Source organism: Diplotaxodon limnothrissa, linkage group LG11, assembly GCF_057381915.1.
Source record: "Diplotaxodon limnothrissa isolate DT_005_m linkage group LG11, D_limnothrissa_male_GT1.1, whole genome shotgun sequence".
In the NCBI taxonomy this organism is placed as follows: domain Eukaryota; kingdom Metazoa; phylum Chordata; class Actinopteri; order Cichliformes; family Cichlidae; genus Diplotaxodon; species Diplotaxodon limnothrissa.
Window position 1 is genome coordinate 28720326 of NC_140606.1, and position 27954 is coordinate 28748279.

Genomic DNA, 27954 nt, shown 5'->3' on the forward strand with positions numbered 1-27954 from the left:
ATAAATTATTGGTTTTAGTTTATCATAAACTAGTCAATTTTACACAAAAAAGCAATTACCTCCATATCTGTTTCGCCGTATTATATTAATAATTATATTTGTCATTTTAATATTTTGACGTTTGTTATTGAACTGTCACTTTAAATGTGTTACATGTGTCTGGTTCACTTTTTAAGATCAAATAAAATCTACAATATATCTGATTTATGGCTTTTTCAAATTTGTTACTGTGTCATTATTTTATATAAATATATTTCTTTGTTATTTTTCAAACACTTAACTGTAACCATAGTGTTTATAAACTGCACAATGGCTTCTCTAGCTTTCTAACTGGTATTTAGAGCAAAAGTCGGCAACTGAAGAGAGGTCAGTGTTTTGAAAATATAAAGGATCGCAATGGTTATTTCCACACTTATTCCAGCATTTTATATTTAATTTATTTATTGATTCAAATTCCTAATTTTCTAAGGTACGGTATGGTTGTGGTGTAGAAACAGCTAATGGGAGTCATTATATTTGTGCTTCTATGATCACTGTGGGTCAAGACGAGACACTCTCTGTATATATGCACAGCTAATTTTTTTTTCTTTTATTCTAAATTTTTATCAGATAGTGTTTAAAGTTTTCGAGAGTGAAACGCAGTTTTCGAACTTTTATTTTGAAAGCGCGGCGCATAGTTATGACGACACAGTGGCGAGGGTGAAGCGGTCCGGCGAGTTAATAGTTGTTCTTAACTGTTTGCTGAAAACATTGCTTTATTTCTGAGTTGCGGCTAGTTTTAATATATGCCAAAGCAACAGAGGGCAGTATAATGTGGATACTGACGCCCCAGCAGCAGCCTACAGGTAACATTTCGTGTCATGACGGCGTTTTATAGAAGCTTTATTTATGACGCTGCAGGCCGGGCAAAGTTAGCACCTTGATGATGGAGTTAGCAGCTATCTGAGAAACACTAGATTAAAGCATTTAAAGCATGGTTCACACAGGAGGCATCTGTCTGGTTAGCAGCCCGTTAGGCTGCATGTTTGCTGTGCTGTCATGTGTTTATACTCTGTGTTAATTTAATGTTGCTAAACAGGTTAATGTGTTATCTAAGCATGATGCTTTGGTTCTAAATGAGCTTATGGGAAGTTGAAATTAATGGTAGCAACTATAAACAAGACGTCAAATGATCTGAATTTAAATGTTTCCAGCAGTCAAAGTCAAAAACTCAAACCTTTTTTCTAATTAATGACCTGAATATGTAATTAATACGATTTATGTATAGATTGATTTACAGTAGGAGCACAACTTCTTACACCACAGGTAACCTGTAGGTAGAAGAGGATTTAATCGCTGCTTTGTCAGTCATGTGCTCTATCACATGACCCTCAGTTATTTATACAAAAAACCCAAAACAAAACAAAAAACAGGTTTGTTCTGGGAATTTTGATTTTACCCAGAAAACAAATATCAAAGATATAAAGAATGTGGATCATTTTGCGATAACGTTTTGTTTGTTACAAGATAAAATGTACAATTTTCTTTAAAAATTCCTGGATGCAAAACTTCAAAAGGGGATAACTTTTAAGTTGAAGAAAAGATAAGAAAATCACTAACCTGCCGTCTGTCACTCACAGCTGAGGCCTGCTATCTCCTCTCGGGTAAAGCGTACGTGGTGGGCCGAAAGAATTGTGACATTCTTCTTCCGAGTGACCAGTCTATCAGCAGGGCTCACGCTCACCTAAGTGCTACAGAGCAGGTGAGACAAGGCAGGGAAAGGATCAGGTGGTATGAACAGAGAACAAACAGTTGTAGTGTTTATATACAGTTTATACACACTCAGTGGTAACTTTATTAGGTACACAAGTGAAATCTGTTGCAATCAAATACAGCTGTGCTGTCCTGGGCTTTAAATGTGCATTTTTTACTCCCTTTTACTCATTGTTTGCGGTGTATGTAACAACACAAACCCTGCTACTGCTATGACAACAAGCTTTAATCTTTAAATCTTGCATGCTTTTATTTGATCAAGGCTAGACTAATGTAGATGCTGGTCTTAATGTTTTCCATTGCAGTTTTGCAGCTGTTTCAAAATGCTGCAGCTTGCATTTCAACTGGGAAGAACACACTATCAGTTATTTTTCTGATAGATTTTAAGATTTAATTACTTGTTTTTAAATACTTAAGTGAACACACCCTCCTTCACATCATGCTTTTAGAGGCATTTAACGAAGCCCAAATCCAGGGGTTCAAATGTTTCTCAGAGTTTACCCCGTTGTGTCAGATCTGCTGCTTTACCAGCCTGTTTTAAATCTATCCTTAGGGCCTATTCCTAAACTTTAATCCAGCTTGTGCTGAGACATATTTATTATATGTAATGTTAAGGAAGCAAAGACATTTTAGTGACTTTTTTTGTCTTTTTCCTGGTTTACCAGAACATCAGTAAAAATCCTCTTGGTATTCCTTGAAGCACCAGTGAAATATTTGCCTGCATGATGACACTTTGGTGCAGAAGGTGGTGCTGCTGCGCTACTCCTACATTACTAGGCCTGAATGTAGTAAATCATGCCACCACTCAGCTGTAATTGTTGTGCAGTCTAAGAAATTCTCCATTTGGTTTTTACCAAAAGCTATGCAAGCTGTGCTGAGTGATGCACTTGCAAAATAAAACACATATGATGTCATTTTAATTGCAATTTTAAAAAACTGCTACATGCTCACACATTGTTTTGTTCTTCTGAGACTCGCGTGGAGCTCCCACAGTATTTATCAGCTGCCAAATATGGATTGTTTGGCTTGCCAGATCTGTGTGGTTTCTTGTTGCTTGCCTTAAGAAGCTTCTGAATTTGTTTCTTTCTCTTTCTGTTTACTTGATGCCTTTTATTGATACATTCATAAACCTGCTGGACTATAAAACATAAAATTAAATTTTATCTAAAATGATAAAAATGTCTATTAAAGCTTGACTTTCATTACAGTTTAACTTCTGTGCCATTTTATCTCCCTTGGATGTCACCGTGACCTCCCAAAAAGGGTTTTATTCATAATTCAAGAATGCATTAATTATTTCACATTAATATCTAATCAGCAAAGTGATGGAGTCTGGCTCATAGTCAACACATTTGGTCAGATGATGAACGCTGATAGCAATACTGAGACCGATCTTCAGTAAAGACATTGAACATGTGATGATTGCTCTCATGTATTCTGCTTTTTAGACGCTGACTCTGAAAGACACCTCCAAGTATGGTACATTTGTCAACAACCAACAGATTACAACACCGGTGAACCTGAAATCAGGGGATTTAGTGACTTTTGGGGTTTTTCAAAGCAAATTCAGGTATGCAGAAGAGATATGGTTATATTTCTTGAATTTTTACACAATGTCTTAATGCATGCTTGATCATCCAGGTAAGTAAATCCCAAAAGGTTGATTCTGTTCTGGACGTAGCGTTTTCAGTGGGAGAAATGTTTCATGGTCATGAGAATTTGCATATTAATGATCAAGGAACTGACCTCCCAGCCCATTATTCATTCAGTGGTGCTAGTTTCAGTCATTGTGCAATGTACTGTTTATAAGGTTGGGGAAACCTGCAGTCAGCTGAGACTGAAGAGGTCAATTGGATGAGTGATGAAACGTTTCCCCCACTGAAAATGCTACATCCAGATGAACAGAATCAACTTTTTGAGAACTTTTACAAAAGCTAATTTATTTATTTATTTATTTATTTATTTAGGACAGTGGATGTTAATGAACATAAATGTAAAAAAAAAATTGCATGAATGTAAACATGCCAGATTATAGCCAAAGGCTAATTTCCATCTGTTGTCCTTAAACATAAAAAAATAGACATAATAATTCATAAAAATTCATCATTCATTCATAATGGGGCGACCGTGGCTCAGGGGGTTGGGAATCGCATCTGTAACCGGAAGGTCGCCGGTTCGATCCCTGGGCTCTCTGTCCTGGTCGTTGTGTCCTTGGGCAAGACACTTTACCCTACTTGCCTACTGGTGTTGGCCAGAGGGGCCGATGGCGCGATATGGCAGCCTCGCTTCTGTCAGTCTGCCCCAGGGCAGCTGTGGCTACAACTGTAGCTTGCCTCCACCAGTGTATGAATGTGAGAGTGAATGAATAGTGGTATTGTAAAGCGCTTTGGGTGCCTTGAAAAGCGCTATATAAATCCAATCCATTATTATTATTATTATTATAATAAAAACTCCATCACCAAACTTACACATACACACCATTTTGTTCCCAAATAAAACATTAAAACTATACAACTCATACATGAGTTGTATAGTTTAGAATTCATACAACTATACATTCATACAACTATACAACTCATTCATGAGTTGTATAGTTGTATGAATGTATAGTTGTATGAATTCTAAAAGGATTGTTTTATCTGCGCATGCATACAAAAAATAACAAGCTCAGTTTCAACTTTGGTTAGCTATACTATTATGAGAGCTGTTTTGTCATATTATTTATTATTTGTACTTGTTTGTTGCTGTTCTTACTGTCTTGGCGCAACAGTGACCTCGTTATTTTCTCTTGGATTAATAAAACGTTCTGATTGTGGTTGGTTGTATCTCAATCACCGTGTCCTCTTTGTGTTAGTGTGGTTCATCTTCAGCCAGTCGTGTGTTCATCGTGTTTGGACAACGATGGCCAAGCGTCGCTCTCTCAGGCCGTGCTAGCTTTGGGTGGAAAGCTGGTCAGCAGCTGGTCTCAGGACTGCACCCACCTGGTTATGTCTTCTGTTAAAGTTACCATTAAGGTCAGGACCCGACTTTGTACCATCGCTAGCTCCTGTGGCATGTTTGTTCGTTACTTTTTTGTTTTTGTTTTTTTCTTAATTAGACCATTTCTGCTCTGCTGTGCTGCTGTCCCATCGTGAAGCCAGAGTTCTTCTCAGAGCTCAGCAGAGCTGTTCAGCAGAAGTTACCGCCTCCTAAAGCCGAGAGGTACAGTACAAACCATTCCCATGGATACACGGCAACGCTGAAGCGGAGCTCAACGCCGTCTTCTCTCTGTGTTTTTTAAGCTTCATTCCTGAGATCGATGAGCCCAGCTTGAATAAAGACGATGTTAATCTTGGAGCGGTTCCACTTCGCAAACAGCTTTACAGTGGCCGGACCTTTATTTTCCTCAGCGCCAAACAGGTTAGTCACCTTTTTTTGATCTAATCACAATATACACTCACCTGCCACTTTATTAGATACACTTATTCAACTACTCTTTAACAAAAACATCTAATCAGACAATAACATTGCAGAAGCTCACTGCATTTAGGCACCAGAATTTGGTGTAAATAACAAGAAAGCATGGATCCATCCATCCTAATATTTAACAAAGACATTAGCGCATACTTCAGTACTTCTTGTGTGGCATTTATGGTTAAGTCCCATTGTGATAAATCGTATATGGATAAATAAATAAAAACACCTGACTGTGCAGATGAGGTGAGTTCTGGTGCACCGCAGGGCATTTTCACATTATGAAACCTCATCAGGGACATAAACTTATCTCTGCTGTTTGGCCTTTTCTCTTATGTGAGATGAATGAGGTTAAAGACCTAATGGATTCATCTTTTTATCTTTTTTGCATGTTTTTCTTTTGACGTGCACACTCTGCTAACTGTGATGTGATATTTTTGTTAACTTTATACAACCTACGTTGCATCCATGCTTTGCATAGCTAACTTTTTGGCTTCAAATTATCATTAGAATGTAAATAAATATGACACCGATCATATTTAGATTGTCTGCTTATCTGCTTTGCTGTGCAGCAGGGATGAAATCTCACAGGAAACTGAAGGCATGCGCACACAATGAAAGCAGAAAACAGTGCTTTTGTTTTCTCTGTAGCTCTGGGTAACTTTCCCCAGGTAGCTGAAGTGCTGGATGCTGGAACAATTGAAATAACTATGGAAACTTCACCAGGCAAAAAGAGCTTTTGTCTGAGGAGGCAAAGGAAGTGAAGGTGAAATTCAAAGGAGCCAAAAGCAATCTCTGGGCAGATATTCACTCAAGAGTTTGGCATGAGGGGCATCCTTGCTAAACTGATGTTTCTATGTTTATCTGTAGTTTATTTGTGTATGTGTGTTAATATGCGGCTCTACTGTGCTGTTTCCAGCTGAAGCGCCTTCGTGTGGCAGTGAGTTTTGGAGGTGGCAGGAGTCAGCTGCTGGAGGAGGGCAGCCTGCCTCGTGACCTGCTGGAGTCTCCGCAGAGCTGTGTGGTCGATTTTACAACAGGTGCCTCCCAAACTCTGCTGTCTCCCTCCGCAACAGAGTGGGCAAACTCTGTGAAGAGCATCGTTGAAAGGTTCACACTCCCTTTGTTCTGCAGGGTGTTGATCATTTGTTTGTGTTGACTGAATTATTTCTGAATCTTTCTCCTTTTAACACTGGCACAGAAAAGGCCTTCGAGTCATCACAGAGTCTGAAATCGGTCTGGCTGCCATCTATGCTTCCTGTGAAAAATACTGCAATCCCTCAAGCTCAGACTCAGGTGGCTGACCAAACAAAAAAAACACGCAAGAGTTTCTATATTTATTTGTTTTCTTATACGTTTCCTTGGATTGCTTTGTTTCTTTTTTGTGTCTTAGACTCTGTACCAAAAGTGACACCCAGAATCCCAAGCGCCTCGCTGTCACAGAGCGTAGCTGTGGATGAGACCGTGTTACCTGCAGCATCGCAGGACATCACGGCGTATGCAGCGAACACAGAGACATCACAGAGGTTCAGACAAGCACTTACAGACACCATGATGTCCCCGTCAAAAACGTTGCCTTAGTCGTCTTCTTCATCTGAGGTGTTTCAGTTCACTTTTTTGCGTTTTCAGGATGCGGGTTTCTGAGGTCACCGGGGTGACGTCGGTAGGGGAGACGCCTGAGAAGAAGCCGCACCAGTATGCCAGTCAGCTCCGTGTAATCAGCCTCGTGGCTCAGAAAACGACCACTCAGTGTATTGTGGATGAAACAATGAGCTCGTCGCTCACCACTGCAGCAAATGCAGAATCACAGAAGAAGAAGTCTGAATCCAAGCTAGCAGGTAGCTGCATGAGTGAATCAGAAATACAGCGATTGATAGTTTTCTTACATTGTCTGAGCTTAACAGAGGACTAATCCAGCACCCGTGCTGGATTTTTACTCCTTGGCCATAAAAAATGTAGGTATAGGGTTTTGTTGTGGGTGCCGTGAATACGATAACTCGAGAACAACACGATATAGGATTTTGAAATTACTAAAAATCTCAGACGAGTTTAAAACATGGCGCCCTTGACCTCAAGGTCAGTCATCTACCTTGTCAACAGCTATGCATGTTCCAGCCTAATACCTGTTCTGCTAATATCTTTATTTTTAAAAATGAGTGTTTTTCTGTTTCAGGTGAAGACAGTTTTGACATCAGACCACAGCCATCAACTCCTAAGACTAACAGTGGCACCAAGACTTTCCCTCCGAAGAAGTCTCCTCAGAAACCAAAAATCTCTTCACAAGCTTCTCCACAGAAACAGTCGACTCTGACCACTTTCTTTCAGCCAGCCAGCAAGAAAAGGTAAATCTGTGTTTAGGATTGAAAAAGAAAACCCACAGCAGGAAATCACACTGTTTAGATTTTTTTTTTTTTTAAGTTTTGAAGACAAATGTGTGACTGTTTTCTCTCATGGGACCTCAAATTATGACACTTCAGATCTTTGCAAACTAATCTCTGATATACTGAAATAAAGAGGAAGTAGTACCACATGAAAGGAATATTTTTCATATATATATATATATATATATATATATATATATATTAAAGAAAAAAACATTATCTATTTCTGCCCATCTCTCTCTAATTTATCCTCTCATCCAGGCATTTGGAGGACGAGCCCTCGGCTGTCACGTCAGAGCCAAAGCGACCTGCACTAGCATCATCCGTCACTGCTCGGGCACCACACACCCCGGCCATGTCTGAAGAAATCCCCCCACTTACACACAGAGGCCCTGCTACTGTGTCCCAGACTCCACTCGGGTCAGCAGCTGATTTGTTCGCAGGACGGTCAGAGGCTCGCTCAGAGGAACCACAGAGTAGAAAGAGGAAGGAGATGGAAGATGTGATACAGATGGAGGAACTGGAGTCCATTATGTCTGAAGATATGGACTGCTTTGATGAGCAACCCTCAATTAATCAAGGCCAGCAAGCAAAACCTGAGCACAGTTCAGCTAAACAGAAACAAGTTTTAAATACTGCGGAGTCTTCGAGCAAGAGGCAACGTGTCCACCTAGAGAAAAATGGGATAACCAATCAAAGGCCACAGGCAGGTTCGGAGAAAGAATCGAGTTTGCAGAAGAACAGCCAGCGATCTGAACAGCACGCTGTCCGTATTAAGACAGAGCCAGCTGACCCAGCTGACTGCACAACGGCTAATCGTGGGTCGAGTAAACTAGAAGAAATGTCATCAGTCAGTACGAGTAAAGATGTGATTCCTTTTGAAGAAGATGATGTGTCCTTCATTGAGGTGAGGAAAGATGATTTACTGTCTGTAATTCAGTCTGCAGACAACTGAAGCTGAAACTGAAACTACATCAGTATACCCAACTATAACCCAGCTATGTTTGAGAATGATTATTTCTCAGTTTCCACCTTCTTTTTTTTAGGATTTAGAACTACTCAATGCAGATATTCCTCAGCCTAAAGAAGAGATTAAAAGCCCTCTGAAACCAGTTGTGATCAAACAGGAAGTCCAAGTGAGTTGTTCTCTTTTCCTCCTGAAGACCAAGCTCAGTTTTCTTGCTCATTTCTAGTAGAAGAAATATTTTACGCTTTATATATGTGACTATATTAACAGTGTGTATTTAATGAATCTCAAAGACCTATCAGGTAGGGGTGGGGTAAAAAACAACCTGATACGATGTAGTATCGTGATATTGTATCGATGCAGGGCCAACAAATATCGAGGCTTGAAACTGAAAAATGCCCAACACTTAGCTGGACAATAATAATTCAGAGCTAACTAGTGGTCCAGTCACATGAGTAAAAATCAGACAGCAGATTGATATGGCTGGTTTTAGTGACAGTGATGCTGAAGTGAGATAACTTTATCTTATTGAATAAACCAGATATTGATAAAGTTGAACTTTTAGGAAATAATTTGCTGTTGAAAAGAGGTGATAAATCATAAAAATATCTTATTGCAATACTCGGTATATTACAGCATTTTAGAAATCGCATTGGAGCATGCATGGCCTTTATTTGAAGCTGTCTGTCATCCAGGCGTTGGTAGTTTAGCCTAAGCTTGTCAGGGTCCATACTGCATATAGCCTGAGCACTGTGTTTCTGTTTTAGCTGCTGTTTGATACCATATAAATGTCTTAGAAAGAAGCCTGCCTGACAGAAGTGCGTTGTTGCAGGAGTCAAAGATCGATGAAGACCTTCCTAAGAAGCTGCTGTTGGTGGAGTTTAAATCTCTCACCGTGGCAGCTCCTCCCAAAGCCAAGCAAAATCAGATGCAGGGCAATGGCCACATAAAGAACTTCAAATGTTTCCGCAAGGTCAGCCGGTGATGACTCTCTCTCACACACACACACACACACACACACACACACACACACACACACACACACACACACACACACACACACACACAGCAGAGGCTCATTTCAAATGTAAAATAAGTCATTAAATAAATTATTCAGTTAATTCAGTTTTCCATCCAACAATACGTGTCATCCCCTGGGTAAGTTAAAAAAAGACAACTCACATTTCAAGATATGAAGTGAAAGTTTAAAAATAAAAGTTTTTTAATTGTTTTAAGTATTTTTGCATAATCAGTTAATCTTTTTTTTATAAAATTTCCTTTATTTTTAAAGATGTTTTTCTGAGTTTATCAGATGTTCTAATTTGACTTTAAGACCCGACAAAGACCACGTCTGTGGTTTTGTTTTTTTGTTTTTGTCTGTGACACAGAGTCGTGTGCCGGGCTCGGAGGGCTTTCATCACATTATTGGAGGATCTGATCTGCTGGTTCACAACCGGGGCAAGAACTCTGATCTGGATGAATGGTTGAAAGATGCAGCTGAGGTGCTGTCGCCCCTCTTATTTGTTTATTATTTGATTTATGACTTTGAATTGAATGAATTTTTGTCTGTCTCAGGAGGAGCAACAGAGCAGGAGGGACGAGACCATAGGAGATGATCTCTTTAGGTGAGAAATGGGATCTAATAATCTGTAACGAGACCACATGAAGTAGCCTTGTTATTCCTTTACAGTGTCCTTAAAACGCATCTATGCCTTCTGTGCCACGATTCAGCTTTGACAATTTTATTTTGGCCGCTTCTTCGGTTTGTCATACAGATTTAGTATATTGTTAGCTTTGCTTGTTTTTTGTGACCTGATGTCTGACAACAAAAGGGACAGGCCAGCTCACCAGGGTTCTCAAACTTTGGACCTGATCTAAGAGAAACCCGTGTAAAACTCGGAACAAGTCAAACACTAATGTGTTGACTTTTTTTTTTTGCCTGTCCTGTTTGGCTCTTTTGCCATCAGAATTGTTGTCTAAAGGCAAAGAAAGATGCCCAACGGATTTACTTTACCAAATGGACCATCCCAGCCTTGCTGTATTGGTCTATTTGATTCACCTTTGCTTTTATTGTTTATTTTATTTTCATTTGCTGAACACGGGACAGACTTGACTGGGGAAAAGAAAGGGGAGAAAGAGAGAGGGAAAGAAAAAGAGCAGGGAAGAGGGACGGTGATAAAGGGCAAAAAGCAAAAACCAACAAAACAAACAGACAAAAAATACATATATCAATCACCTGGATCACCTGTTGAGAAAGAAAAAAGAGAAAACAAGCAAAGAAAAAGAGAGCAATATAATAAACAACATCATCGCGATGATCTGTGTGAATATAACAGTAAATATTATTGTGCAGCACGTAACATCGACAGCACACAGTGTGCTTTGAGGTAGGAGCCAAAAAGGGTGTAGTTTGTGTGTGTGAGCACCCGTGTGTACACCTGTGAGCATGGATGCGCTTGTATTTAAAAGGTTCCTTCATGTAATGATCTGCTAGAGGGTGTGGGGGGCCACAGCCCCGTCCTCCTGGGCATGAAGCAGGTATGGAGGAGATCAAGGCTCCAGACATCCAGAGGCCCTCAGAGCACAAGAGACCAAGGAAGACCAACGGAGGGGCAGCCGCGCCACTATCCCAGAAAGAGCTGAGGAGAGTCCCAGATGAGGGGTCACTCAGCAGCTGCGGAGCAGAAGCCAGGGGGGGTTGCAGTCACGTGCCCGTGAGCTCCGCCGGCAGCCAGCTGTGCCAGAGTGACCGAGCCCCAGGCCAAGAGGCCGAGGGCACCCCACCCCCGAAGGGGCCCGAGCGAGCCCCAGGCTCCAGGCCCCGACAAGCAGCCACCTAGGGATGGCTGGTACGATACCAGTACCAAACCAGTACTTTTGAAACGGTGCCGTTGCTTAAACGGTGCTCGAACCGGTGCTTAAAGAATGGAGAACACACACTTTGTCCAAAAACCTCTCATGTTTAGCTGTTTTTTTTGTAAAAAGATAACAATTTTAGCCTTTTCTGCAACTAGAGGGCATATATGGTATCACTCTTGGCTGGAAGCAGTGCTGAAACAATGGAAAAAACACAAACTTTGTCCAAAAACCTCTCATGTTTAGCTGTTTCCCTCTTTTTCTTTGGTTATTTTAGCCTTTTTGGCCAGAGTGAAGGGAGCATCTGCCATCAAATAAGAGGACAGCCGCATGTAGCTGTGATGATGTTTGCTAGTTCACCTTACGTGCATTAATGTAATAACGTGGTTAACCTACTCAACATAAATTACACACGAACAACATTAAGCTACTCACGCAGAGAAGAACGGCTGCTGCCATCATCATCATACGTCATCATTTCTGCTACACTGGCAGGGCTAGGGGCCAGGACTCTCCTCTTCGGGTTTTTGGGGGATGTTGTTAACTCCGGGTCCGATAACAGGCAACCCACCCGCAGTAGATGTGCTCGGTGTGAGGTCTCGCAGCAAGCTATCAAATACGGCGCATTTCTTGGCTTTAAAAAAAACCCCGCTATGCGTCGCCAGGTGTTTCATCGGATTCAAGGTGTTACCTCCTTTGACAGTATCACAGTATCAGCTTAAAGCACTTGTTGCTGCTGAGTTTGCATCTTTTGCTGTGAACTACAGCCAGACTTTTGACCGCTTTGCCTTGGGCATTTTTAATCTGTAGCTCTGCTCTAAAAGAACGTACGTACCTGGGCCCGCCTATTATCCTTGGAAAGGTAAAATGATTGGCTAGAATTCAAAGTGTATGACATCTCAGGGGGAAAAAGCACCGAAATGTGCACTGCTTTACGGTCTGGTTACTACCGTTTATGTCGGAACCGGTGCCATAATGGCACCGGATACTGGTACCCATCCCTACAGCCACCAGGAGTGAGCCGGTGTGTACCTGGACGCCCATCCCCAGGGCCGTGCAGATCGTAGTAGTTTAAAGGGGCGGGGGGGATGCCTCACATCCTTCACAATGTTATTTGCCTTACTCCATCCATGGTCCCTATAAATGCTTTCTAAGCTTGGTAATGCAATTCCCAACAGCTTACTACCTCGTGCTGCTGTCTTGCCTCAGAAGCATTTTCAAACCAACAAATGATACAGCAAGTAAACACAATTTCAGTAAAGGCACAAGAAAACATGTGATGCATTTTAAAATCTGCTTAGAAAGATAAAAGTTTCCTTGAAAACGATGTTCTTTGTTGTGTCTTACTATCCATGAAGAGTCCTGTTTCAGTCTATAGTCGAGCACAACTCAACTCCAGGGAGCTACTCATGTGCATGTTTGTGACCAAACTGGTGGTCCAAATGATGCCAGGAGGATGCCTGGATGTTGCTTTTTAGAGGTTTTCTTGTTGTTGCCTCTCCTGTGCACCTCTTGTTACTTTAATGTACTTTAATGGATTCACACTGGATAATACTTCCTACAAAAAGCTCCAAATCCTTTCCCAGTAATTGTTGACCCCGTTGTCATTCAAGTGAAACCTTCACATCTCTGTCTCTCATAGAAGAGCTGTTTGCTCTCATCCATGACAGCCTGGGAGGTAAAAATACTCCAAAGGTTCTACGAAGCCTCAGCTGCTACACTCAGGAGCACAGGACATAATTAGCCGAGAATTATGGATACGGGGCTTCAGCAGCTCCAGCTTAACCAGTCAGAACCTAGAGATTGTTTCGTCACCACCGTTGCCTGGGTAACGGGTGATGTAAGCCGGCGCTGGTTTTTTTTTTTCTTTGACTAAGCAGAAAAGAGACCGTCTGAGATTGATTTTGTGTGTGTGTGTGTGTCAAGGCTGAGTTGTTTGATCACTGAGTCATGCTCAGTCAGTCATGCGTAGTCAGGGAACAGACTCTGCTGCTAAGAAAACAGTCCAGTACCTTTTTTTTTTCAACGTCTAAACCAAGTTTCCAGACGTGGTTTATTGGGAGCTTGTTTGCTTTGAGCTGTTCAAACATTGTCCCTGTTTTACAGGGCTAATTTGGGCTGTTTTTTATTGTTTGTTCAAAATGCCTCTTAGGACATTGAGGAGTGATGCATGAGGAATGTTAAAAGCCCGTACTGAGATTGTGTTTTTGTGTGTGTGTCTTTAGGTACAACCCCACCAAACTAAGGAAGAGGAGATGAAATGCCTTCGTTTCAACATCCTCCAGAGGAGATTCATTTCAGAGGTACAGGAAGTATCAGCCCTGTGTGGAAGGACTCTAACTTCATGTATCTCTTTATGTTTGTATTTCATTTGTAAGTCATTGTTTTGGTTGCTGTTCCTGTTCTGTTTTTTGTTTTTTTTAGCTTGTCTAATTAAGCCACTGACAGAGGAAATATAACCAAAAAAATAGTCGCATGTTCTGAGTTGTTTTTTTTCCAGTTTTTATTTGTCAATAATAAAAAACATGGCATACAAAACATTAAAAATGCTTCAGTTGTACAAGAGTGCTTCAAAACTCTACATGCTGAAAGCAGCTTTTCCTTCACTTTGAAGTTTAAGACCCAATGTGTTCCCTGGTTTTAGCAGAACTACAGTAGAAACTCCAGAGAGATTCAAGTGTTACCGTTTCTTGAGCGATCTCTAGAGAGCCGACCTCGCAGGCACTTTACCAGATATGAGACTGTTCAGATAAAGAGTCCTCGTGCCAAGCATTTGTTGGCCTTTCTGTGCAGATAACTAAATCCTACCTGCCCCCACATAATCACAGATAGTGTGGCTTATAAGTTAAGGGTTAATTTGGCATTCAGCATGAATTGTGCAATAACAGAAGTTGTTTGTTTTTTTTGTAGTGGGCTACAGTGTGGCAAAAGTAGTCAGGAGACTGCCTTCAAACACAATTTGAAATAATAAGGTTACATAGCTTAAGTTTTTGATTCCTAAGTTACCTTTTGAAATCTGTACAAGTCTGAACAGAAAATATAAATAATCTTGTTGCTTTAGAAGCTATGATCAGGTGTGTCTTACCCTGATGTAACAGCCTCATATTTTTCTCTTTAAGTAAAGACAGTAATCTCCATTTTTGAGTCATTCAGCCCCCTGTGTCGTCCTTAAATTCACTCTTCTCGCATCTGTCCTCGTAGCTTTACTGTCTGTTAACTCAGCAGCTGCTGCTAGGCAAAAGGTCATGCCTGCATGCATATATTTAATATTTATATCAAAACAGTAGTCCAAGTACATGAAAATAGTTCAAGGGTATAACTCAGGTGGAACACAAGTATCAACATTTTCACTAGTTAACTGTTATATGAGTGTCAAAACAGTACTGCTTTAAGCTATTCTGTTAGTGGAAAAAGTAATATGACTACGTTACATCTTATTTAGTAATGCATTGCCCCCGACACTGACTTATTTTGTACTGAAGGGGGGCACATCACATCACAGTAAAGAAAGCATGAGCTGTGCGTGAGCGGCAAAAAAAAAATATTCATGCACATTATTCAGACAGGGATTAAATTAAAAACAGGAATTAAAAATTGATTGCTATGGTCACTTTTTAATAACCTTTCTCTTATTTGGCACTTAACAAAACAGTCATGGCTGTCTACTGTGATAGTGTAATGGTAAATGGGCAGACATGAGGTGCAATCAAAAAGTTCTAGGACTGCGCTTGTAAAACTCAAAATGCTTGCTTGACTTAAATTTGGTCTATATCCCCCTTCAGGGTTAACTTCCTGTGCACCGCTGGGCTGCTGTCAGTTTGACGTTATTTTTAGGTCGCTTTGTAGCGGTGTCAATTTTGTTAATAAATAATTTTTAGTTTTTGTAAATAATCTTCTTCTTTCTGACAAAAACTTGGGGTTCGGGTTTGCATGGTTCGGGTCTCACTCCTCACCTGATGCTCTACTTCTGAGCTTGGAAACTATGGACTCTACAGTGACATCTGCAGGATTGTACTCAGACATGAGTGAAGTTGGTTTAAACAGAGATTTTGAAGCTTCGTGAAATCACAGACTTTGGACTCTCAAGAAAATATTTAAAAACAGCGCCCTGGAGATGTGCAAGAAGAGGATCTTGAAGGAGAGATCTTTATTTTGTTGTTGTTGTTGTTGCTTATGAGCCCACCCCAACTGGTCACGGCAGATGGCCGCCCCTCCCTGAGCCTGGTTCTGCTGGTTTCTTCCTGTTAAAAGGGAGTTTTTCCTTCCCACTGTCGCCAAAGTGCTTGCTCATAGGGGGTCATATGGTTCTTGGGTTTTTCTCTATTGTAGGGTCTACCTTACAATATAAAGCCTTGAGGTGACTTTTGTCGTAATTTGGCGCTGTATAAATTAAAATTAAAATTGAAATATGTGCAACTGTTTGATTGTACCATGTGGACATGTATAAAAGTAGAGCTTTTAGCAGTATAGCTCTACGTGTCAATACAATTTAGGAAAACGGCAGTGAATATTTGACCTGTTTGGTGGATCATGTTTCACACCATTAGTAAAAATCTATTAAATTAATATAATGATAGCTCAGTATTAAATCCTGATATGAGATTATGTAGTAGGCTTTTTAGCCCTTTAAAACACCATCATCAAATTACATAAATGCAAATGGATTAAATTTTTAAATAAGAAATACTGGATGGTATAACTGTAAAAGTGTGTATTCTGCTGTTTTAAAGCTCTTTAGCTCCATATGGCTTTAGATTAGGGTAAGCTAGTGTTTATTCTGCCCAGATTTATTTTTTAAAAGTGCAGTAAGTATTGTAATTCTGGTATTTGAATAAATACATTATCAAGGCGAGACTCATTACTCTTTTAGCGAGATTTGAATTAATAATATATAATTGCCATTTATTTTCAAGGGTAAAGTTAAAGACTCATACTGGTGTTTCTTTTTTTTTTTCCTATTCAGTGAATGTTTTCTTAAATAATTCTCTGAGTAAAGATAGGAAGCGTGCATCTAAACAAAAATAATGTTAGTTTTTGGCTGAGGTGTTTCACACACTGACTTTGACAATACTTAAAAAGGAGAAAAATGTGAAACACCAGAATGAGCTTTTAATAAACCTAAGTTTTTCCATGATATTTGAGTCCAAACAGTAAAATTAGCAGTGGATGTGCAAGAATACATTCAGATCTACTTTAAATTATTTGCATAGAAAACCTTGGAGAAGCAGTATAACTGAAGCAACAGGTCAAATTTATCAGACTATAGCTCCAACTACCTGCAATAGCAGCTAAAAGCAGAAACTCCCGTAGCAGGCTCAACAATCAGGAACATTAGGACTTCTGAAGCCTCAGTCACACTAGAGTAAAAATATGATGGCAACCTCATTACAACAAGGAAAGATCTGTGGTCACTGGTGATTGGGTTTAATTATTTTTCTGTCAGCAACCAAGTGGAGACCCAGAGGCTGAGCGTTGAACATACTAAACTTCTAGCAAGGTGGCTGCGCAGGTTGCCATGTGGTGTTTTAAGTTCTGAATTCACTAAATTACATTGACAGGTATATTAAATAATAAATACTCTGACAGGGTTCAGAGTAAATAGGTGGTTCCTGGATTATTTTTCATTGAACAAACCCCCAAAACATTCCCCTCAGTTTTTTTCCCCATATTTCACACCCTGCATTGGATAATTTGGAGAGCCCTGATATGATGCCGACACCTCCAAAGCCCCAACAGATTCTCATTCTGGGTGGCACCACCATCCAGAATGAGAATAAATATTTTAGTGGCAACAGATTTGAGACTTTCACCGATTTTTCACAGTTTATCTCTGTATTATCACAAACAAATTGCGCATGATTTCCTTCTTGACCCAAACTGATCCCAGATTGGCTCGGTCACTCACAAAGTTGCTTTGAACACACCAGCTGATTGCGAGTAGTTGCAGACCTGGTCCCCATTTTCAAAGCAACCATCTCAAAGGCAACACAATTGCAAGTTCATTGCAGATAGTTGCAATACATTTCTATTTTCCCTAGTGTGACTGTAGCCATGAAACTGTTGGGTTACAGCATGTCATAGAACAAACACTACTTGTGGCTGAATTCCAGTTTGTAGGTTTTGTAAGTCGGACCACAAAACCATCACTTACATCAGTAAGTTGGATGGGAATTAACAAGTGTCCTTTATTTTTTAGTTTTCCCTACAAGCTAAGCTAAAAAAAGATTTAAAGCATGATACAACATCGAGTTAAGCATTGTTAGTAGATGAATTGAAGACACATGGTGAATGAATAAATAACCCTGATGAGTGTAAGGTCCTGTTCAGTTATGAGGTTACAGACTGACTAGAAAACGTTGGCACACAGTAGCTTGGACATATGGGGACTTCACATGAAGTCAGAAAAGACTCTTGAAAGTTGTCTTTTGTTTCGTTAGAAACAAATTAAAGTACAACCATTGTCTTTTTTTGGTCTTAAAAAGTTGTAAAAATGCTTTAGCTTTGATGAGAAAACACTGCATTAATGAAGAAAATATATTAAAAGTTTCTCCTCACCTTTTATATCATGGTAAAAGGGTTTGAAATGTGTGCCCTAAGATCAACGTGTCAAACTCTTTTCCTCATCGTGTTTTCACATTATGTTGTTTCCTCCGTTGCTGATGAGCTTCCCTTTCTTCTTGAGTCTCTTCAGCAGACAGGAGGCGATGCCTAACGCGCCACCCTTCAAAAAGCGAACAAAGTTGTCACCCACCAGTGGCCCCATGGCAAACAGACCTGGCTCCTTGGTGCACTCGAAAGTGTAGGGGTCGATATCTATTGGATTTTGCTTGCAGGAGATGGGTCTTGTTGGATCCTGACCCAGGTACTGGCCTTGCCCCTTCAAGAAAAATAAGTCTGGGTTGGTCCCAATCAGAACCAGGACCATGGAGATCTTGAATGCCTTGAGGGAGTTGTTTCCCTGCAGCAAACACTTCATGTCAGACTGGAAGGACACCACACAGTGTTCGGGGAAACTGGTGTAGTCAGGAAACAGGTTGATACTAGCGTTACCAGCCACATTACCTGCAGCAAGCTGAGGCTTTGGGCACATCTTGGCACATACTGAAGAGGCAATACTAACTGCCTGGGGTCTGTTAGAAACAGAAGAGGGAGCCACGTTTGTGTAAGCCTGAGAGCACATCATGTTGTAGACTTTGTGGTACTCTGGGTACAGTGTCTTGGGAAGCTGCTTAAAGATGAGGTCTGAGTCGTCGATTCTCTTGCGAAAAACATGCAACACTCGAATGTTGCTGTTGCAAGCACACAGAACTGCATCGGCAGCGCTTAAACCAGCACCCACGATTAGAACGGGATCGGAGTTCTTATCCAGTTTCCTCTGGCTAACTGCCAAGCCTAGGTCTGAGATACTGTGGGACACAAAAGGCAGATCCTCCCCCTCTACACCCAGTCGAACTGGTGAGTCGGAAGCACCGGTGGCCAGGACTACATTTTCAGCAAACAGGCAGAAAGGGACGTGAGTGTCGTTCTGCACCTGCTGGTATCCCCTTACTTCCCAGAGAGCCCCCCCTCCTCCACTCATTACGCACACTTTTCCATTTCCCTCAAAGCTCTCATTCACTCCATCTCCCACCCCTCCATCTCCTTGATGAGTGTGACCGTTTTCAAGACCTTTTCCCTCATGCCCCCGGTAGAGTTTCTGGATGGAGGTCACGTAGGTGTTGTCAACAAAGTTCTTTTGAAGACCCTTTAGCTTTACATAGTTACAGTAATAGGATGAGATCTCCTCTGGTGTGGCTCTGTCACTGGTTACATCCCTAGAGCAACAACAGAGACAAAGAGGAGCAATAGTACAGAACCGAACTGAAGCTTGAGCCATATCGTTGCTGTAAACCTTCTCCTCTGTCATTACCTGCGTTTCCCGTTGGTCAAGTCTTTGTAGTTGACCCCGGGGAGCTCCATCCAGATGCCAAGACTAATAGTCAGCATGGAGCCTTCCATTGCCTGAAGCGATGAGAGAGGGAACGCCATAGATTATACAGGTGAAAACAAAATGGCTGACTTTAAATCAAGATCAAAGTTTGTTACTTACATGCCAAGCACCCCCAGGTGTTCCCCTGCCCAGAACCAGATGTGGGATGTGTTGCTGCTTGTCCCTCCTCCACTGAAGGACAGAAGGGAATTTGTAGCCAAAGTCAGCATTAGGATGCAGGAGTGTGTCGAAAAGCACAGCCACCGGATTACTTGACCTCCCCTCAAGACCTTCACTCAGATATTCCAGATCCTGTAAAAAAATAAATATATAAATGAGGAAAGTCATGCCTATGAGGTACCAGACTGACTTTGGCCATTTTTAAATAAGCAAGGATTGGTAGTTGCTTTGTTTTTTTACCTGTTCGGTAATGGGTAGATGCTTGGTGTCCTGTAGTTTCCTGTATAATATTGGGTTTGGGTGGACAGTTGCTGGGTCTAAGTACGGCTTGTATCCACTCAGCAGGTAGGACAAACAAATACCCGATGGCCCGTTGCCTAAACATAAATCCACATTTGGGAAATTACAGGATAGCATTGCAAAGAGGCACAAGGTGATGTATAATACATGTTAGGTTGAAATGTGTGCTTTTTAAGCAGTTTTCAAACCTGCAATGAACATCTTGATGTTTATGGAAGAAGGTGCACATGACACAGAAATAGATGAACTGGCCACAAAACCTTTCTTATTGTGCCTACTCAGTGGTTCAAAGTACATGTGAAGAGGTTAAAGCTCCAGCAATACTTATCATACAAAAAACAACTATATTGCTTGAGTTTTTCATCTTGCTGCGTTTACAAAAAAGGAATGATCCTCACACAGGACCTCCCTATTCTCTTTTTTGTCTTCTGTGAAGAGCATCTTGTCCTGATTTTCCCAACTATTGATTTGTGCCTTAAAATGTGTGCATGATTGAAGGATGTATTAGTTATGTTAAACCAGTGAAAGGTCAGGCAAAAGTTTACCTATGATGACCACAGGGACGGTGGGTGGGTGCTCTTGTGGCAGAGTGGTCTCTTCCAGGAGAGGCATGGCTGCAGCCTGGGCCAGAGCCGGCACTGAGGAGGACAGGAATAACAGAAATGTGAAGAAAGTTCTAGAAATTTCTGTAGCTGCGTCCATTCAGTAGTGAACTAAAAGCAGAGCCTCATTTGTTCTTTGTCCCACTGTTTCCATGCTTCTGGGTCAAATTATTTGAACAGGTTCAAACCAGCATACTGTCTTTTTGTCTGTCAGAGTTGTTGTTGTCTTATGTTAGCTTAGATCCTGTCTCCGTCGACCATCATCAGCTGACTCAGAAACACACACTGGGGGGGGGGGCTTTATTCATCCTGTTATTGTGCTTTCACGCACAGCTATGGCCCTCCCTGTCTGTCTGGGGCTTCACACACGTGGAAACACCCCGCCACAACACAGCATGCCCCCAGTTTTTCTCATTGCCGTCCCGCCGTGTCCACAAACCCCACGTCCTACCGCACATGGCCCGGGGCAGAGCTAGCCTCTGTTAACCCCGGCACTGCTTTCCAGACAAAAGGGACTTCTAATCAGATTTATGTAGGCCTGGGTCTGTTGTGAAATGTAGCCGTTGAGCATGTGTACTGTGTGTTTGTGTGTTACGCGACAGTGCCATTGTGTGCCCGCCGGGCAGCAAATCCCCCCTGATCACTCCTCCGAGTGGGCCCTAATCCCACTGGGCCTGTTTATGTCTTTACCGCCCCTTTCAATGGCAGCAGGATGAGAATGTGGTCCTGGCATGCTGACAGATCAAATCATCAGAACACCCGCTCCTCTCATAGCCCCCCCACCTCTACCCCAATATACACACTCACGCTCACTCCCGCCAAAACATTACCCAACGGCTACAGCAAACCAGTGCCCACTTGCCCCACTTTCATACCAACCAAAACAGCGCCCACACTGCCTTTGTACATCCCAAAAGTCTGGCACATGTCCCTTAAAACTCCCCGCCGCCCATACAATCTGACTCAAGTCCAGTCTCCCCCTCTCTCCCTCCCCCCTGTCTGACCTGTGTCTATAGACCAACCAGTTGTCTTTGGTTGTCGGCTTATTTACCCTCTTCAATAAAAGCAACGGGATTCCACACATTGCATACCGTATCCATGCCCCCAGTTGGCAGACTGATACTGTTCAGGCCTCTGGTTGATCTGACAAAACAAAAACACCCGTGTGTGCAGTTGTTTTCTTTTGTTTGAAATTTCACGCACAAACCAGTGCTTATGTTATCCCACAGTGGATTTATGTTTGATTTTATCAACAGATAACAAATAAAACTGGACAAAAAAAATGTAAAAAGCCACTTCCAAGGGCTCACAGAGCACCTGTGCTCTATAATTTCTACATGATGCCACAGCAGCACATGATGCATCATGAGCAAATCATGGAGCTAGATCTGTGGGCTGCATTTACTGTATCTTTGTGATCAGATATAATGTCATTCAGTGCGCAAAAACAAACAAACAAACAAACAAAAAACCCCAGTTCGGATAATCCAAAAACGCCGTTTTAAGTTCAGTGAAACTTCGACAGCACAAGTCCTTAACACAGAACAGACCAACATCCATAGTTTAAACGTGACGATAATAATAATACGCCCCAGGTGTTAGTGCGCTTCATCCTTTTGGGGTTTGTTTTACTCTCTTCCAGCCCGTGTACGCGCCTACGTGTGCGCGTTTGCCAGCGTGTAGGACGCACCATACTTTTCTAGAACATGGTGCACGATGTACTGTTAGCTACCTACCACAAACAACTGAAACTTTGTGTTAAGCCTTTACAGCTTCACAGGAATGGAATGAAAAGCATGCTAAGAAATATTAGTGTGTATAAACCCTTATGTGTACACTACGTCTCACAGCAGGTTTAACTACACCCTCCTCTTTGCAACTTGAGATCATTTTGCACGGACCAGTCTGCATCTCACTTAAGAAAATTAGATTAAATTCAAAACAGGGCCGGGCTGGTTATACACGGTATCCGGGGATGATGCTGCAGCACGCGCTAAAGGATGGAAAGAATGATGCAGCAGTCTGGTACCCGATCGCAAACACCATCCTCATGGACCAGCAGCCTTATATCTTCCACTACACCGCTGACTCCGGGAAGCCTGCGTCCACTGAATCTCAACGAGCACATGCTACAGCCGCTATTACACCATTATTGCATAATTTAGGTCAAACATACACATGCGGCCACCCGCATCACTCAGTAACAGGATCTCTTACCGAGCTGTGATGTGTGTCAGTATCTCCCGGTCTCGTCCAGTTATCACGACCCACGGCAGCGTTTCAAATCGTATAAATAGCCAGACACCGGTGGGAGGACCTACCCAGCTGTCTGGGGTCTTGTGAGAGATAATAAGCCAACCTCTCTTTCGTCATCACACACACACACACACACACGAACAGGCACGCACACACACAGCCTTACCTCCGCGAGGTTAAATCCGAGCAGACTTGGTGTATGCAGATCTGATCGATGTGCAAATGTCCACTGAGGGGGGAGATCTTCTGTGTGCCTTGGTGGCAGAGTGTGAAAGAGAGAAACTGCGTCTTCGTTTTCGTCGTCACATGCGCATCTCTGCACCGCCGCGCGCGAGCGCGCTCACGGGGGAGAGCTGGAAGATCAGATCATCTCTCTCAGCATCCTCGCAGCTCCGCCGACACTGCTGCCCGCTAGGTGGGCTTACCTGAGAGAACAGTTTTATTTATAAGACGTGCACTGCTCAAATGTAGGACAGACAGTGATCCCTGCTACAGCTGCATATTATGGTCTGCCTTTATTATTTAAGGACTTAAATATCAAATCTGGCTTTTACAATTTTATTTTTTTTTATTGAGAATGGTTTTGGTTAGAAACTTGCATTTTCTTGAAGTTTTAAAGGTAATATTCAGTGCTGTAGGTCATAGTTGCCAGATTTCTGGACAATACAGCCTGTGTGCGTTTTAGGTTGTGACACACCTATTTTCAGTTACTCTAGATGAAAAACTACATTTATTTTATTATTGTAACGATATTATTATTTTTACTGTTATCACTATTAAACCTTTATTTAAATAGGTTGTCTCAGTGAGTCTCAGATCTCTTTTTCAAGAGAAAACTGTCTAGGACCAAAGCACATAGAGACATTACACAATCTTGTGAAAAACAAAGTACACCCTCTTACATTCCTTAATGTTTAATGTATCAGGACATTTTAAAATAAATCTGATTCTTAGCAGGTCCTAAAATTAGGCAAATACAACCTCAGATCAACACCAAGACGCGAAACAGTGTTATTATTTAATTTAAAAAATGCAGAAAGCAGTGTGTGAAAAATTGAGTACACCTTTACTACCTTTATAGGGATATAGCATATTAATAAATAATCCTTAAAAGTTTATATATGTCCTCAGCAGATAAAAAATGCACTCATAAAACAGGCTTAAAAATAAATTCATACAAATCAATAAGTCATTCGTCATCAGTTTTTTGTACTAGTATTTGTTGACCAAGCTCATTCTGAACCAGTATGTGGCAAAGGCAAAAAAAAATAAAAATGTTGGAAAAATAGATTTTATCCTTTTGTTAAAAATATATACAAACAATTTGGCTTTTTAAATTTCTTTTAACAGCTTGCATAATCACTTATAAAACCGCTGATTCTCCCTCTGCTCTTAAGATAAAGGAAACGTCCATTTGACACATCCCTGGTTAAGGTGAAGTTGATTCACAGTTAGTGAGAATGGGAGCCCCGCCTCCCCGCTTCATCATCCAATAAGCGGAGAGAAAAGAACCACTACTTCCTGTCCCCGATCCAAACACATGTACGTATGCTAGCAGTTAGCTTTGGCGAAAATACTTCTTAAGAGTGGCAATAAGTGCCACTGAAGATGGTTCACATCACTAGGATCTGCTTACGGAAGGTGAGTGCTATAGAAGATTTGTACTCTGAATGTCACATATTTAACGGGGGATATTATACGGTTTTTGACATTAGCTGGAAAGCTAACTGTCAACGCTAAATACACCAAGCAGTAATCGTATTTGTCTCTCATGTGGTATGTTAGATGATACACCAACTATCTCTATAGCTATTGCACATGAGCAGCCTGCTGGAGATTGTTTGTAGGGCTCTGCCAACTCTCCTCCTCACACAGAGGGGCAGACACCAGTCCTGCTGTTGAGATGATGCCCTGTCCAGCTCTCCTTGAGTAAATATCAATTTCCTGCTGTCTCATCCACACTCCTGATATTGTGCTGGGAGGCGTGGCTAACCTTTTTTGTGGCTGCACATATATGAACGTGCCATCCTCGAGGAGTTTTTGAGCACTCTAGTTGCTCATCAATGCGCCACTGATCAATACACCTGTCAACCCAGAACAGCTTTCTGTATAGACTACGTCATGTTACCAAAATAAAGTACATACACACAAATAAAGTACATCAAGTAAACAGTAAAACAACAATAAAGCCCCTATAGACTATACATAGGCACATATTTGTATATTTAAACTCATATATAAAATATATATGAGTTACTGTTTAGCTTGAGTGGACTGAAGAAAATAGGAAGGATGCTCAAGCTGCTGTCAGATTTCATTATTCTTGTGAGATATGTAGGTCGCACTCTGGTAAATGATGTCAGTAAAACTTTTGAAAGATTCAATCACTTGAAGTTGCCTGTTAGGATCTCTGGTGTTCTTCGATTTCTTAATACCAGTCTGTGTCTTTGACTCTTTGCAGTATGGAAACTTTGTTGACAATCTGCGGCTGTATGTCCGTGGAGGCAGTGGAGGGATGGGTTTACCCCGCCTTGGAGGACAAGGAGGGAAAGGGGGAGATGTTTGGGTGGTGGCGACGAAGAACATGACCTTAAAAAGGATAAAGGACAAATTCCCACAAAAACGTTTTGTAGCGGACGCAGGAGCCAACAGCGGGTAGAAATACAATTTTTATTTTAAATTCTGTCGATCATTAAAAAATGTCTATTTTTCAGACCTTCATAGAGGTTTTGAAATAGTCCTGTAAGCACGAGAGGGTGAGAGCTGTTTGGATCTCTTTTATCAACAGCGTTCGAGCTCTGAAAGGAGAAAGAGGGGCAGACAAGGAGATCCTTGCTCCTGTCGGTATCACCGTCACCACTGATGAAAGCAGAACACTCGGTACGTCAAATCTTTCACAGTCAGTCATGTGAATCTTGTTTTTTCTAACAGAAAAAGAACTGCCAGTGCAGTAGCTACCTGACTTTTGCTGTGAAGCTTCTTATTTCCTCTACCATTCTTCTTACAAGGTGACTTGAATGTGGAGGGCGATCGTGTGATGGTGGCAAAAGGAGGATCAGGAGGCTCGCTGTACTCTGCGTTTCAGCCCAGTAAAGGCGAGGCTAAACACATCAGACTGGACCTCAAGCTTATAGCAGACATGGGCCTTGTGGGGTGAGAATAGAGGGGGAACAAACCACACTAACTGAATTCTGCTGAGGTTCAGATTAGCAAAGGGGAACATCTGATTTTGTTCTGTTAAATCAACACCAGGTTCCCGAATGCAGGAAAGTCCTCTCTGCTGACAGCCTTGTCTAACGCCACGCCTCAGATTGCCAGCTATGCTTGTGAGAAGACAACCACACGCATATAGAAAAAGAAAACGTGTCTTTTTTTAAATTCTAAAAATATGCTTTGAAAGAAGAAATAATTCTGTGTTTCATTAAACTTTAATATTTTTCTGCCGTTTCACAGTCACAACCTTGAAACCAGAGATTGGCAAACTGATATATGACGATTATAAGCAGGTACAAGAATTCCACGTGTTGCCTTGTGCTGTAACTGTCTGCGAAAACATTTCTTTTTTCTTTTTACTTGGCTTACTTGATTGTTTGCTCTTTTTTGGGGGGGCGGGTGTAGATTTCTGTTGCTGATCTCCCTGGCTTGATTGAGGGGGCTCACATGAACAAAGGCATGGGCCACAAATTTCTGAAACACGTGGAGAGGACCAAGCAGCTGTTATTTGTGGTGCGTAACTAACACAAACTGTTTTTGCTTTCGGTGTAACCAGGTGAAAATTGCTTCTGATGACAATTTTGCATTTTGTCTGAATGCAGGTCGATGTTTGTGGTTTTCAGCTGGCAAGTAAAACACCGTTTAGGTCAGCCTTCGAAGCTGTGCAGCTTCTAACCAAGGTGAGCCTGAAGCTGCAAAGGCTGATGACTAGTTTTTAGATATTCATTCTGATCTCCTGACTCAATCTTCGCTCCTTTTATTTATTTTTTTGTCCCTCGTTCTCCTCTGCTTTCTGACTGCTGCCTAAAGGAATTGGAGTTGTATAAAGAGGAGCTTTTGTCAAAGCCTGCATTACTGGTGGTGAATAAGATGGACCTGCCTGATGCTGAGGACAAGCTAGCAGAGCTGAAGGAGCAACTACAAAACCCAGAAGGTTAGACTAGAATTAGCACTTATGAGTAGAAAAATCATTTAGGAGAAAAGACTGAAGACGGATTTCTACTTCCAGGGTTCACAGGCGTCCTAGTCTGTTCCAAACATTTCTCTGGCTCTGTCTGAGCCATGCCGTTTGCTCTGTCAGATATCGACACAAGCGGCATGATGACTTTTTCGTTTTCATGCATCTGAACTTCCTTTATGTGAGCATATTTTTGCAGTTTGTTGGGAGGAAAAATTGGTTTTGAGAGTATTTCTGTTCCTTTTCTTTCCCCTGTACAGAGTTCTCTGATCTGCTCCCTGAAGATATGATACCACAGAACTATTTGACCTTCAGACACGTGGTTCCCGTTTCTGCAATCACCGGGTTTGGCATCAGCCACCTTAAGAGCTGCGTTCGACAGTCCCTCGATGAAGACGCAGCCTTAGAAGTTAAAGCCACTCATCGAGAAAAGCTGCAAGCACTGAGGAAGCAGTCACAAGGACGTGCGTGAGTAACGTAGACGACATCAAGCATCATCACGCAGGACTTTGCAGATAAACATCCTCTACCACGAAGCTCCTGGGAGAGCAAAACCACTTCAATTTATACAAGTGATGGAGGTCTCTGCTTGGAGATGATCAAATTCTCACTGACTGATGCAAACTCCATCTTTATTTATTTAAAAGTGATGTGTTGTATAAGGCTGATAAAACTTTGTGAATATCATAGAAATTCACAGGCTGGTGCATAAAAGGATTCTAGTCAAGATGACTACATTAAATGATAAATACAATATATTCAGTTTCATACTACGATTTAAAATGTTTTTATTATTATCGATTTATGTTTTGTGCATACTCAGCTGCATCGTCTGTTTCACTTTAAATGGGGGCATAATCTACAATTCAAAGAACATGCAGTGTTGCAGAAAACTTGAAACTAGCGATTTAGGCCATAAACTTATTAGGAACATGTTAACTGAGATAGTTTGTTTGCTGTAGGCTTATATAGAGTCTGATTTAATTTGCAACCAAGCAGGAACCTCAGTAATGACCAATTGAGGCTGGCTCCAGCAGTGAGTCAGTCATCACAGACTCCCACGTTAA

At 41.5% G+C, this 27954-nt stretch overlaps 3 protein-coding genes across 3 annotated transcripts; 2 read left to right on the plus strand and 1 right to left on the minus strand.

Annotated features, from left to right (window-relative positions):
• The first annotated feature begins 700 nt into the window (after positions 1–700).
• On the plus strand, positions 701–14218 carry nbn (nibrin). Its single transcript, XM_085365654.1, has 17 exons — positions 701–845; positions 1620–1741; positions 3201–3322; positions 4607–4766; positions 4850–4953; positions 5034–5151; positions 6125–6315; positions 6407–6501; positions 6599–6731; positions 6835–7043; positions 7379–7547; positions 7848–8493; positions 8633–8722; positions 9386–9526; positions 9942–10055; positions 10129–10178; positions 13635–14218. Exons 1-17 carry the CDS (start codon positions 812–814, stop codon positions 13666–13668), a joined length of 2532 nt encoding a protein of 843 aa, XP_085221780.1. The 5' UTR covers positions 701–811; the 3' UTR covers positions 13669–14218.
• Positions 14219–18040: 3822 nt separating this feature from the next.
• osgin2 (oxidative stress induced growth inhibitor family member 2) lies at positions 18041–20536 on the minus strand. Its single transcript, XM_085365655.1, has 5 exons — positions 20404–20536; positions 19799–19935; positions 19499–19690; positions 19319–19410; positions 18041–19223 (listed from the first exon to the last, which is right to left on the minus strand). Exons 1-5 carry the CDS (start codon positions 20468–20470, stop codon positions 18041–18043), a joined length of 1671 nt encoding a protein of 556 aa, XP_085221781.1. The 5' UTR covers positions 20471–20536.
• A 3711-nt stretch (positions 20537–24247) lies between these two features.
• gtpbp10 (GTP-binding protein 10 (putative)) lies at positions 24248–27589 on the plus strand. The gene is made up of 10 exons (XM_085365656.1): positions 24248–24357; positions 25178–25371; positions 25505–25596; positions 25725–25869; positions 25969–26042; positions 26170–26222; positions 26335–26442; positions 26532–26609; positions 26740–26863; positions 27148–27589. Exons 1-10 carry the CDS (start codon positions 24325–24327, stop codon positions 27357–27359), a joined length of 1113 nt encoding a protein of 370 aa, XP_085221782.1. The 5' UTR covers positions 24248–24324; the 3' UTR covers positions 27360–27589.
• Positions 27590–27954: the final 365 nt, after the last annotated feature.